The following is a 14805-nucleotide window of genomic DNA, read 5'->3' as shown; positions in this document are numbered from 1 at the left end:
AGGCGAGACATCACACCATATTTTATCGGAGTGTGAAGCCACAGACTCTCTGAGGAAACGATTCCTGTCAGAGTCCTTCATTACATCTAGCAGGGGGCACTTGGCAACATACGATTATTAAATAATGCTAAATTCTGTGACTGTGTGGAAAAATGTATGGCAAAAGTTCGACAGTTGAGGGTGGAACTGACCGAGGGGGAGGGAGCGGAGGAAATAAGGGGAAGTGTTACTTATTAGTGTTGTAATGAGTAGTATTAACACTGAGCGAATGAGGTAATTAGAGGATAATGTTCTTTTTTTTATTGTGTCTTTTTTCTATTTGTATTTTATTGCGTGTGTATGGTTTTTTATATATTACCTTTATATTTATTATTTGGGTTATTTGGTGTAGTTTCAATAAGGAAATGAATTTTTATATATGTAAGTATGCATGCATGCATGTATATATGTGTGTGTGTGTTTCACTGTGTTTTTCCTTCATATCTTACATTTATTTTATTTTTATTATTTTTTGTGAAATTTGGTATGAAGTTAGATTAGTTATAATTGTGATAATGATAACGGTAGAAACAATAATAACTGTTGTTTTACTATTTTATTATTGGTAGTATTATTTTTGTTTTGAAGTTTCAAACTATGCATAGTTATAGCACAAATGGCCGTACGGGCTTGTGCGAAGGATCTTGTGTACACGAGGTTATAATATGCTTCATAGAACATAGACAGATAAAAAATAATAACTAAATATTTCTTGGGGCTCCAGGAGAAAATTTTGCTTCAAAAAGGGCTCCGTGGCTGAAAAAGTTTGGGAACCGCTGATGTAGGGTATTGTTTTCTTTTTTTTCTTGTTTCTTGAAAATGTAATTATGTTGGCTATACTGTATCTTCCGCGTGTTTTGTGTCATTTTTGTTGCGCCATTGTTGCTTATAACCTCTTCTGGTTGCTGTTTAAAAGTCAGACATTCTAAACACATGTAAAGAGTTGCTTTTAAAGTCAGACGTTCTAAACACATGTAAAGAGTTGTTTTTTAAATAAGCATGACTTATTCAATACCAGAGCGAATATTCATTGTGGAGGCGTACGTACAGACCAGCTCTATTAAGGAAACACAACAATTATTCAGAGACAAATATCCTCTTCGCTCAGTACCAGCGAAAAGCAGCATTCAAAATTTGGTGCGAAAATGGCGTACGACTGGATCCATCAAAAATGTAACAAGGAACAGAACTCCTTCAGTCCGGACTCCTCAACTTTCGGCGCCGAATTAATGAATTTATCACCCATGAGGAATTGACACGTGTTTTCATGAACCTGTTAAAATGTGCACAGAAGTGTCTAGATGCAGATGGAGGGCACTTCCAACATTTATTATGAAGGTAAATGCATTTTATTTTCATTCCATTTAAAGTTTGTTTCAAATCATTAGTACCTATCAATGCCGGTTTTATCTGCCCAACTCTGTATATCTACAGTAGCCTATACTCCTGGGCAAAGTAGTGCAATCTGTGCTATTTTTTATTGTATAATTCTCCTAACATTAATTATCTGACGCGAAAAAAAATTAATGTATTTAGTTTGAGGAAAAAATATTCCAAATTGCTAGTGAAGCATTGAAATTCATAACATGAATCTAGCTTAAATGTTCATACCAAGGTGAAAATTTTGCACTGCATAATGACAAAGCCAGCGGTATAATTTTTTAGTTGTAGCATTAACTTTAACTTTTTAGTAACATGCTCTTTGGTGTACGCTGATTGAACATTTAAATACTGCGCTATTTTTCCCCCTCTACTTTATCATTCATGGTTCTATAAATGGTCACTATGTGCCACTACTGGTACTCCTTTTTAATAAAACTAGAGAATCGTATGGAACAGTAATTCATATGAGAGTAGTTGCTCAATAAGAAATCTGAGCCCACAGCTATAATTTCGGATCTTGAAATAACTACCCATATTGCCGTGAAAACCGTGTGGCCAGATATTGAAATAGTTCTCTGCAGATTTCATTTGACTAAATTTTGGTGGAAGAATACAGACTTCAGAACTGGTATACGAGTACAGTAACGAAGTCTCTATCGTACAACATTAGTTGCACTATGTGGTCGGGATAATTTTAATTGGAGCCATTTGCGTTTGATCTGATGCTTCTTCAATCTCAAAACGGGAATGGAGAACATAATGAAATTCTCTTCTTACTTGGCTGAAAATTAGATTATAGCGCGATATTTTCCTCCTGGTATGCCGGTAGCATAATCAGCGGAAATCGGACGAACAACAAATGGATGTGAATCTTTAAATTCGTATTTCAATGCACGTTTTAATTCATTATATCTACATGGTTTTGCAGAAGAGTTGACTCAATAACAAACATAGGTGTATGTCAAAGTGAATACCACCAACAATTCACATAGGACGAAAGAATTCTCATATGCACTACAGAGCTTTCATTACAAAGCTTTCCAGGCTAAATAACTACTGTATTTACCTCAATTTAATTTAATTTAATTTAAGCGAAAAAAAAAACACGTCAATTTAGGTATTGAGGGGAAGCTTAAAACCAGTGTTAATCGCATTTAGGTTTCACCCCTTCACTCTTCTATTCCCCTTTAAAATTTCAAATGGCATCCCCATATTATGACAAATTTGAAAGAGTACCATTCCATTGTTTATACAATTCACTTATTTGTTCTCACATCTTTTGTTTCCTATCGTCACTTCGAAACCTGCATTGTTATCATTGTTGATTAGAACTAGGATTTAAAACAGGATAGTGGATAATAAAAAGCCGAAGTTTGATTTATGTTATTTATGTATGGTTTTGATACTATGGTAATGCTATATAGATGAATTCCTAAATAGGCTGTATTACTGTCTAGCCAACAATGGAGCACATTTTGAATATTTAATTAAGTAAATCGATTAAAGTTAGTAAATCAATTAGTTAAATGTAGTAAATTTCCCAAAATGTTCCGCGCCGTGGCGTCGTGGTCTAAGGCATCCTAACTAGGACTCGCGTTACGGAATGCGCGCTGGTTCGTGTCCTCATGACAAGAAATTTTCTCACGAAATTTCGGCCAATGTATGGGACCGGTGCCCACCCAGCATTGTGATGCACTTGGAGAGCTATGATAGGTAGCGAAATCCGGTTGCGAATGCCAGCTGTAATGGCTGGGGGGGATCATCGTGCTAACCACACGATACCTCCATTTTGGTTGGATGATCGTCCACCTGTGCTTCGGCATATGGGCGTGAGGCCAGCAGCCGGCCGGTCGGTCTAGGCCCTTCACGGGCTGCAGCACCACGAATTATTATTATTATTATTATTATTATTATTATTATTATTATTATTATTATTATATTACATTTCCCAAAATAAACTGTTTCATTATACAACCAATTGACAATAACAATCCAGGTTCCAAACAGAGCCATCTTAAATTTAACAAGCCATGCTGTTATTGGCGCCGACTTAGGACATTCTTCGTAGTAGTAGTAGTAGTAGTAGTAGTAGTAGTAGTAGTAGTAGTAGTAGTAGTAGTAGTAGTAGTAGTAGTAGTACAGTGCGATCAGTTATGCTTCCCCCTTGGCTCGGGGTTTTTTTCTATGACCGAGCCCCCTCTCGTTTGCCGCGCACTGGAGGGAGTAGCAAGCCTGCTTGTTTACTAGTATACATAAAGTGTATTACGCTTTGTGAGTTTACAGCGGCACAGCGTGTCTTTATTTACGATTCATATGGGTCAACCCAGTCAGCTCGTGAAGTTCGAAGAGGTTTCAAGAAATATTCCTGGGTGTAGACGCTCCAGACCGTAAACAGTCCACAATCTTTACAATAAAATTCAGGAAACTGGAAGTGTCCACCTAAGAAACCAAAAAAGCAGTGTATGGTTCTCATCGAAGAAAGATTAAAAGATTACATGACATTCGTAATAGTTTCGAAAATTCTTCTAGAAAAACTCGTCATCTTGCACAAGTGGGACTTACTGCACTTCAAGCCCTATAAAATAATCAATTGTTGTACTTGCTCTTCAGCCAGGTGATCCCGTACGTAGGCGCACATTTTGTGAGCGGATTCTGGAAAATGTGTACAATAGACAATAGGCCTCGGACGAGGCCTGGTTACACTTCCATGGTTGTGTGTGTATTCAAAACAATCGTTACTGGAGTACTTATAAACCTGACTTCGTACATAAAGTGTCCCTCCATGATGATAAAATTGGTGTAAGGTGCGCATCATTGGTGAAAGAATCATAGGACTAATTTTCTTTTTAGAACACAGTTGATTGTTACGTGAATAACAAATTAACCTTTTTTCAGAGAATTAACCGACAGGGAGCATGATCATGTATTTTTTTGAACAGGACTCACACTGCTCACACAGCGAATATTTTCCATGAGAGAAATTCACAATGTCTTTCCACAAGAGTGAGTTATTAGTAGTGATTTGTGGCCCCCTCGGTCTCCCGATCTAGCAGCCTGCGATTATTATTATCTCTGGGGTAAATCAAAAAATGTCATGTACAAGACTAACTCGCACACCATACAAGAACTCAAAGATAAAATTTGTCAGGAAATTGTCCGGATTTCTAAAAATGAACTACAGCGAGTGATGAATAATTTCCTAAAGAGATGCCAAATGTGTGGAGAATGAAGGAGGGCAGTTTCAACACCTCATTTGATAATTGGTAAGTAATGAGCAGGGAAAGGGATTTGGAGTATTATAAAGAATGGTGAAACGTAGTATAGATATTCGTAGCTCAGTGACTGTCAAGCGAGCTGCGTCACGGCGCATGGAAGAGTACAGTCCACTTCATACAAACTTACACGCAACGTCTGTAAATATATTTCAGAATAAACAAATGGAATAGTTTAATGACATATAGTGACCTACATACATAATCTGCATTTCTTTTTGAACTACATGTGCTTTTCTTCGCAACGCACAAGACACCAATAAACAACATTACAAATATACATAATAAAATATGAACCTCTGCATCTTCGCGTGTCAGTGGACATATTGATGTTGATAGACAGTTGTCTTCTGTATCGAACTCGCGTCTGAATATGTAGATCCAAACGATATGGCATTTTCAATTAATACTATGCCTTGTTATAATAAATTGTAAATATTATTTTCAAATTTTCAAAATACAACTTTGTTCTGTTGCAAGGAAGGAAATTTTGTAACATGGAAAAACTCCGCTCTCCATCTGCAGAGACAATTAGAGAGTACTTGAAACAAGATACGTCAATTAAATTCACATGTTGAATGACGTCATTGGGGCACGTCTTTGTTAGTACATCTGAAATCCGACTAAGAATATTGTATCCATCATTTTTAATCAAAACTTTGTTCATTTTTTCACCAACACGTTTTCCTATTTCACCTTCTACTGCACTCTGTTTATTTACAATAGTCCTCATAATATTTATTTGCTCAACTAGTTCTACTCCTGACTTTCCTAATTGAATAATGGCATCCGGTAAATATCCAAAATTTGACTTAATATCCGTGACTTCTTTCTCGATTGTTTCATCATTTAGCAGTTCCTGGCGTATTTGAATCGCAGCCGCGTCATCGGTATCGAAAGACTGGACCACTTTCTTCACAGATTGGAGGTGACGTGCGTAATAATTGCAAGCTTCTAACCATGACCCCCATCTCGTAGGAACTGGACATGGGGGAAGCGACAATTTCGGGAATTGTTTCCTGAATTTTGATACTTGATCTGGAGGTTTTACAAATATAGTCTTTCAATACTGTATTGTTAGTTGGTTTCATTTCGACATTGTACCTGCACTTCACTACTCTGAACTGCAAACCTGCATGTTGAAGTTCTTATGCGACAACTGTCCCGTTCACCTGTTGTTGACGTTTAGAGACCTGCGAGTATGTCATGGAGGGGAGGACTTGGTATAAAGGGTTGTAAACAAATGACTGTGTAGATGCCAATACTAGCTTTTACTACTCCAAATTCCGTTCCCTAGTAATGAGCCTTTTAAATTGGTTGTGTATTATTGTAGGGTTGGTTTGCTTTATTGTTTTAACGTCCCGCTAATCACCGAGACCGGCTAAAGGCGGTTCACAATAAACGGGGAAAGAGAACTGGAAGCGGAGGGCATGAACGTAAAGATTCATAATAAACCGAGAACGGGAACGGTTATGCATATCGATATGTATGTCAATAACAATATGTAAAGTCGGTATTACGTATTCTGATGTCATTTGTGTATAATTGACCAATGGCGTTCTATCAAGAGAAAAAACCAGCAAACATTAAGACAGGTTAGATTTTATGACACAGAATATAAGGATTCAATTCACATGGTAATATGATCACATATACACATAGCATATACTGAAAGTGATTCTACTGCATTTCCGAGTTAGAAACGATGCATGAAGAAGAAATTATGTCATGGAATCCTTGCTAAAAAATTCAACTTTAGCGACAAGTCGCTAGATCTGGCGGTTTTGAGGGGTGTCTGACGACAAAAGTTACGAAATAACGACCAACAACTTTTCTGGACTTTGTATTAATCATTTGGCGACAAATTTAATGATTTTTACGTTTTGTCACTTTAAATGTTTTTATTAAGATGTACTGGAAACATTTTTAATTTTACAATATTTTGACATGTTTAATATTATAAAGAAAATATTTTTCTTGGTACAATTTCAAAATTTTAGAAGAACAACCCTTCATAACGTATCAATGACATCTTGGATAATCCCCTGCATTATCTTTCCTTTGGCGAATTCTTGGCGCTGTTAAGTGGTGCGGTATATGTTTTTGGGTTGAGGTGTACCAGTACAAAAATTCTGCCAGGCCTAACTATAATAATTTTTTATGTTCGCTATGGTCATACTTCTTTTTCGTATTTGAATATTGAGGGAGAACGCCTGTTCTGCCAGTCTAACTTGGTGAAACCAAAACTACGCATAGAATTCATATCAAAGCACTGGCGAAGATGGGAACGCTTTCATTGTCGGCTTTGCATTGAACATCAACAGTGTTTATTATCGTCCCACTCAAATGATTAACGTCGCCACAGTTATAAACTGTTTGTTGTACAGCAAATAAAATATTCGCTGATCTTCCTCGCAGTATTGACCGATTGTTTTGTTCATCACAAGTCATCCGATACGCGACACGCTTCTAAGATGAAGATAAGACCTGATTGCTGACCTCTCCCTCCAGTGATCCAAAAGACTGTCTCTGCGTACATACACACACCTCGAACATGAGTATCAAAGGACTGCCGACGTTAACCTATTGAGTGGGACGATAATGCGTAACTTGAAATCAAAACATCGGCTTTTTCCTACAACCGATTACAGTTATAACCAGCTGCTTATGTATGCTGATAAGGCAGTGTGTTATTGTTTAGACTCAGACGAAAGTCATAACAATAACACTCGGAACTCGGTGGAATGGGGCGAAGTTGTTAAGATTTCTCCTGCACTATACCTTAAGTTTACTGGGTCAGAGCCTCAAGAAGTGGTGAAGCATTCTCCTCACACAACGCCACTTGTCCACGGAGCTAGTTTTCTGTCCATTACAATGAATTTCCAGCGCAAGGTCACTATTGCACAGCGAGCTGCTAGATTGCAGAGGCTATGAGGAAAAAGCGCACAAATGACTTCTGGCTTGCAATACGATCCTTCGCCGAGTACACAGCGTTAAGGAAAGTCTGGCGCTACCTTCTTCTGGCATGATCAAGTTAGATAATATTGCAGCTGGCGCAGCAAGTCTTCTGTACGGTGCTAGATATTCTATTGTGTTTATTGAAGAAAAACTGCAGAAGAAATAGAAAATACTCTAAGTATTGATATAAATGATAATATATTGTATTATTTATATAATGTAGGACCTAAATCTTCATTTATTATATAGTATATGATATATAGTGTTTAAACAGTATAGCATATATTTATAGGCGGTAATATAGGTCTGAACTAGAAAAAAGTTCCTATAAACATGTATCTGGAAATAAATATCTTTTTGAAACATGGCCCATGTTATAGCCTATATCATATTTATGATTTACATCAACACACTCCCAGGTCCGTGCGTTCAGTCTCTGAGCGCTACTGCGCGTTTAACCATCAATGGGAGGGACAATACTTTCTATGACGCGTGCAACTGCGGGAGTAGGATGAGCCAGGTACCTGTAGGTCGCTCAAGCTAACACGAATCGCCCAGCCCTGCACCAACCCATTAATATTAAATATTATGAGGTTGATATATAATGTGTAGGAATGGTTCTGATATTGTGCATAGGCATATAGTATAATCAAGAATATTTCCTATTTTATTGAACGTTTTGTCTTACATTTTCACTTTATTTGTTTAAGGTCAAAATGGAAAAATAATTACAATGGACACGTGAACGAGTAAGGCTACACTGTGACTGTCAATGCCACAAGGTCAAGTATAACGCTCCTGCACCAGAGAATCCAGCGCGAATTCCATAGCGACATGTAAACATGTGCTGCAAGATCTTCCTAACAGCTTCAAGTGCTATACAAAAAATTGCAAACAGCGTGCTATTCTGGCACTGTGTGTAAACGTGATGTGATATTTCTGTTAAGCTATTAAAAATTGCGCGCTATATAACTAGCATCGTGGACGATTACCTTTAGACCTCACTCACATTGCCTGTCACATCAACGACTGAGACTCATTGTCGCCCGGAATTTTGTATCGTACAATGGCATTACAATCTGGAATAATGTACTTGTAAATCACAGGTACAATGCATGTCAACTCTAGCCTATAATATGAACCTAAAAGGCAATCTGAATCAAGTGTGTAGCCTAAGTTGCCAAAATTATAAACTATTCTAGGCCTACTCATTAGAAAATAATGTAGAAAACTTGCCAATGTTTTAAGACTGTTACAACTACGGCAACTCGTATGTGCTGTCGTCTTGAGCATGATGTGAGCAATAACTAACTTGGGTAAACTACTACTACTGCCGCCTTTTTAAAAAACGTTAATAACCATAGGTAGGAAGTTCGTACCAAAACAGTAGATTTCAGATGAGTACAGAGAGGAGTATAGAGGTCACCTGCTCGCGCCCGCTACAGACGATACACAATGTTCTCATAAAGAACACATAGGCCTAGTGGCTTTCTGTGGAGCTGTGTAATCGTGAATAGAAGAATATTGTTAATTTATATCAATAGTTTAGGTTCTAAACAAAGTGAGCTATTCTGTTATTATTGTATTATTTACGTAATATTAGTATTATGCATGATTCCAAAAAAATAAACTCCTCTGTTATTAAACAATTGTGCAAAAAGGAGTATGTGACACGTTTATTTTTTTCCGGATTATTATTCGTTAAATGTTGACGTCTCGTGCTGCTATGCTTCCGGTTGCGTTACAGTCCAAGTTCAACATCGGAATTACGATAGGAACTTTCTAGCTATCATTACAATAGACATGAAAAATTTTCTTCAAAACAATTATGGGTTTAATATTGTGCCACATACGAGATACATTATTAGATTGACAAAGTTGTTGTTCACCTGATGAGAGTAAGATACTGTATCGTATTTTAGTTTTGGTCCAGTAACGTCTTGTGGCGCAGAACGGATATTTTCAGAGTACAATTTTTTTTTTCAAAACATCGAAGGAGTATTTCTTTGGATAAAATTTGTTATAATGAGGCTAGAATCATAATTGTATACTTTGTAATACGTTATTTTTATATGTATGGGTAAATTATTTTAGTTTTGGAGTTACGATTTGTTTTTGTTTTATTGGGTTATTTTACGACGCTGTATCAACATCTAGGTTATTTAGCGTCTGAATGAAATGACGGTGATAATGCCGGTGAAATGAGTCCGGGGTCCAGCACTAAAAGTTACCCAGCATTTGCTCGTATTGGGTTGAGGGAAAACCTCGGAAAAAACCCAACCAGGTAACTTGCCCCGACCGGGATTCGAACCCGGGCTACCTGGTTTCGCGGCCAGACGCGCTGACCGTTACTCCACTGGTGTGGACTGGAGTCACGACGTTTATAATTACAAATTATTGCTTTTTATATCAATCGTTTACTATTTTCTTGTTTTAACGCTGTGAACGATTGGAGAACATGTTTGTTTACCACCCGGCTGTACAGGTTTGTCATTTTGGTTCAATGACATTGAGGGATGCGCTATTACTTTTCATTCGACAGAGATATAGTCGAAGCTCACACAGCTTAACAGTTTTGGTACCAACTTGGTACCAACATTGTCAATTTCTAGATCTACATACTCAAGCGAAAAATTGCATTGGAATTTGTGAAATATAAGAACATAATTTTTATCTCTAATTGAGGTTTTGATATGTGCGTTTATTATCAGGTAGTACAGATACGGAATTAAAATTTGGAGCGAGTCTTGATGGGAGCCCACCTATATGTAGACAACAATTTCGCACGACTGTCCACAAATAGCATAAATACAGGAGCCCTTGTTTACTGCACATGCGCAGTGTGTTGTAAGCGAAATTATACAATAAGCACGCTCCAAGTTATATTTCCGTATCTGTACATGTCACTTGACGATATATCAGAGGAAGAAGAAATTGTTCGTATACATCTCAAGTCTGATAAGTGAAATATTATGTTACTAGTCAGTGTATGTAGTGGAGGGGAAAGTAACTGCCCACCCTACTACATTATCTCCTGGCTTAGTTTCCTCATGAGTGATGCTTTATTGGTGTCACTTAAGAGGTTCCAACCTGTCTTCGAAAGTTGGCTAAACAAACAAGAACAATTTCAAATCCAGTGTTTTAGGCCCGTGTGCATAGTCAACGCCAAACTTTTCTAAAAAAAATCCTAAAACCAAGAATAAGTCAAGACCGGTCTCAAATTTCGTATGCACAGACGCGTACTCCGTCCTGTCTAGGTCTTGAGACCTGAAATTATGCTAAGAATACTCGCTTTGAAGGCGAACGTTTTCACACATTTATGTTGAATTTGCTGATCACGTGATCAGTGATCGCGAATTAATATTGTTTACGATCGTGCATTGATTCGTATTGTTATTATAATACCCAACTTGTAACAAGCTAACAAACACACTGAGATAAAGTTTCATGTCTTGCCTACTTGTAATAAGGTTCAAGTTACACTCACTTCACAGTCTCATGGTGCATAAAATTTTACGGCGTCTTTGAATATAAAGATCACGATCTGTCCTTGGTTCTTCAACCGGTAATAGAATAAGACCATCATTTAGAACGCCGTTCTTTGTGAATCTATATCGTTTGTAAAACTTCTCATCATTGCAAATTCTAGCGCATTTTCATTGTCTCTAAAATTCTTGGCAATCGTTGTTCATGTTCAATTTCATCTTCATTTCCAATTAAATAAAAAGGCTCTATCGTCATCTAAAACAGCCGCATTTTTTTCTCAAAGCCGACCGAGATCGTCCCAAAATCACGCAATGGCAGTCTCAGTCCAATCGCAATAATCTCCTGGCCAGTCTAAAAAATTTGAACGTGCATATGAATTCTGTGGAGTTTTCCGAGGACAATCTCAGGACAAAGCAATTGTGCATACGGACCTTTCAGACTACAAAGAAAAGTTGGTAATTATGTCTGCAGTTAAAATTGTTGAAATCTGTGTAATCAGTTCACTTTTATTCAGTGAGTACAACAAGCTATTTGGTGATTTTTTGATGCCTTTGTTTTCTGATTAAATCATCACAACAATGTTATGATTATGATGATTATTATTATTATTGAAATTGGACGCATTGTATTCTTAACCTGAGAAAATTAGGAACATTAAATCCAGACGTTTGAGATGGGTAGGGCATGTAGCACGTATAGGCGAATCCAAAAATGCAAATAGAGTGTTAGTTGGGAGGCAGGAGGGAAAAAGACCTTTGGGGAGGCCGAGACGTAGATGGGAGGATAATATTAAAATGGATTTGAGGGAGGTGGGATATGATGATAGAGACTGGATTAATCTTGCACAGGATGGGACCGACGACGGGCTTATATGAGGGCCGCAATGAACCTGCGAGTTCCTTAAAAGCCATTTGTTGTTATTATTGAAATTGGGCTTTTTGCTTTCTGACGGAAAATTAAAGACTATGTAGAATTTTGTAGGCGTGGTAGTCTGTTATACTATAAAAGTAAATCCCGAAAGCAAATTCTTCTAGTTGGGGTGTGGTAAGCTCTTTACAAAAAAACTCAAAACTTCTGTAACGAAATCGGAGTGATAAAATACCGAGTGACAAAAACATACTAGTAATAATCATTAACTAAAATAAAAAAGAAGGAAAAAAAAAGAAAAGAGAGAAAACAGGAAGAACAAAATGGCAGAATGGATCCACAACGCCTTCCCAAAGTCATTTTAAATTAAAGAAGAAATACGGTGAGACAAAGAAAGGAGTAGAATTACTGACGTCTGAACAGATTTACTTTACGCAAACCGCAAACACAAATGATATGCTGGTGGTGATGATAATGATAATGATGATGATGATAGTGGCGCTAGTATCAACAACAGTAATAATCTGTACTCTTTGACAGTTCCAACACTACCGCCTGCGAAATTTAAACCATTCGGAAATTTGAACAATTGAAGGAAACGCTTTGTGAACAATAGTAATTTGTTTGCTGTAACGGCCTCATGGCTTATGAACTGTAAAGAATTGTGACGATGATTAATATATTATGAAGTTGAACCAACCAACCAACCCTGATTTTAAACTTCAAATATCAGTAACTGCAAGGAAACTATCCGGTGTCTATTGTACAGTAACTGTTCTGAGTTCCATGACCCCAACAGAATGATCTACATCTGTACATGGGATAAGGTGCAAGGATTAACAGCCTATAGAGGAGTATGGGAAAAGCCTTTAAATATGAACAGCTGACCTATTCCTTGCACAATGTTAGGACTGTTGACTATGACGCAGAGAAGCAGAAATAGCTGCAATAGTACAGTAATAAACAATGTGCTGTCTATAACAGTGTTCGCAAGGGCAGACGCATGTTCTAGAATGTCATACCGAATGGGTACCGCGACATAGTTTACTGCAGTAATATTACCATACCATTTGTAATTTCGTCACTTCGCGGTACTACGTTATGTCATGACATGAATGAAGCGGGGACATAGAACTCAGAACAGTACAAATAAGGATTCCCGGACTCAACACTTAGCACGTTATAGTGCTTGCGCAGCGTGTCTGCAGCGTTGCACTTGCACACGACAGCAGCCGAAGCTCACCGAACTCGTTCACACGACGTTGAAGCGTTGCAAGGAGCGGATCTCTCTCGTCCTTGCCGACTTGCCCCTTAGCCTGTGCCCAAACAACTGTGTCCGCACTTACCCAGCAGCTTCTCGAGCAAGCTCCTGGACCCCGGCGGCGGCGCGGGGCCGTGGTCGGCCGCCTCCCGGTCGCGGCTGGTGAGTATATCGAGGACCGCACGCGAGGTGGGGTCGCGGCCCGGCTTGCTAGTGTTCTTGGCCTCCCACTTGAGGTAGGTCCACTTCTTCCGCACGTCACTCTCGGTGCGCACGATGCCCTCGACGGTGGACACCACCTTGGCCACCTCCAGCCAGGCCTGTGCCCATCCCTGGCCACCCGCCACACCGAAGAGCACGGTCTCGCGGTGCTTGCGCACGCTGTTGAGCAGCACCTCCACCTCCCGCGCCGTGAAGTTGGTCTTGCGGGGCTTCACCATGGGCATCTCGCCCAGGCTCATCTTGCGGGGCTTCAACATCACTGACGACATCGTCCGCGGCCTCACCATGGCCCGGCTGCCATCTGAAGAACGAGCTGGCAACGCTTCTTACACACGCATTTCACAATCGATACTCAACTTCACTCGCTCACATGGCCGACCGTTGAGTGCAGCAAGATTCAGCGAGGAGCTCTCCTCGACGCCAGCGCTCCAGACAACCGACCGGTCGTTGCCCGGAGGGGGGAGACAGACAGAGAGAGAGATCGGGTCAAATGCGGCCGCGTTGCCAAATTTCAAGCGCGCCTCTTCGCAAATGTCAAGTTCACGCTGCTCGCTGCTGCTGCCATATTTAAATTTCTCCCCCGCTCGTCTGAGCGGCCATGTTGTCCAAGAAGAGAGTTGCGTCCCCCAAATCGTCCCTGCTAAGAAATTTGACGCCGGGTGCGGGAGGGAGGGTGGATGGGTGGGTCGTGGGGTGGGAGGGCAAGCGCGATGGATCAATATTTTCAAAACAGGTAACAAAAAATGGCTGGCGGTTAGAAGCGGGGAAGGAGAATTATGACACTTTGGGAAGCGAAATTTTAAGCGCCAACTGGTGGGTGTTTATGGAAGTTTTGCCGCGGAAAGAGCCGCAACGGACACTGGAAGCTTCTAGATCGCAAACACTGAAACTCGTAGGTTGGATTGAAGTTCTGTAGCGACTTTCAGTTTTACGGAGGTAAACTCGTTCATACGTGTTTCAAATCGTGTCACTGAACTGTCTTACAAATTATTGATAATAATGATGATGATAACAGCGGAACATACTGCAAATATGTCAAGACAATCTTATTGTATTTCATAGAAATGCCATTATTTTGCAGCTTGAACCTTTCCTTACAATCTAGCCTATCCTGAAGAGTGTTCTTTAACCATACCGGTAAGGTAAGGTAAAGGTATCCCCGTGTACCGATTATATATATATATATATATATATTATATTATATATATATATATATACATACATACATACACAGGGTGCACTGTGGAAGTTATCAAGTTTTGATAATTCTGCGATGATGTACGAGTATGTATGATATGGCAAGGATGTTGTTAAATT

At 39.1% G+C, this 14805-nt stretch overlaps 1 protein-coding gene across 19 annotated transcripts in view; it reads right to left on the bottom strand.

Moving 5' to 3' along the window:
* LOC138701496 (protein bric-a-brac 1-like) overlaps positions 1-14805 on the bottom strand; it is a 354692-nt gene that overhangs the window by 143402 nt on the left and 196485 nt on the right. Inside the window, exon 1 of one of the 19 annotated variants that reach the window (XM_069828429.1) lies at positions 13352-13879. The exons of the other annotated variants lie outside the window; for them this stretch is intronic. Within the exon in view, the coding sequence (XP_069684530.1) occupies positions 13352-13775 (424 nt within the window). The 5' untranslated portion in view covers positions 13776-13879. Of the gene's footprint in view, positions 1-13351; positions 13880-14805 lie in introns of those variants that run through there. 19 annotated transcript variants of the gene reach the window in all.

Source organism: Periplaneta americana, chromosome 6 (genome assembly GCF_040183065.1).
Source record: "Periplaneta americana isolate PAMFEO1 chromosome 6, P.americana_PAMFEO1_priV1, whole genome shotgun sequence".
NCBI classification, from domain to species: domain Eukaryota; kingdom Metazoa; phylum Arthropoda; class Insecta; order Blattodea; family Blattidae; genus Periplaneta; species Periplaneta americana.
Note: the sequence above shows the minus strand (reverse complement) of the source record. Positions and strands in the feature narration are given on the sequence as shown.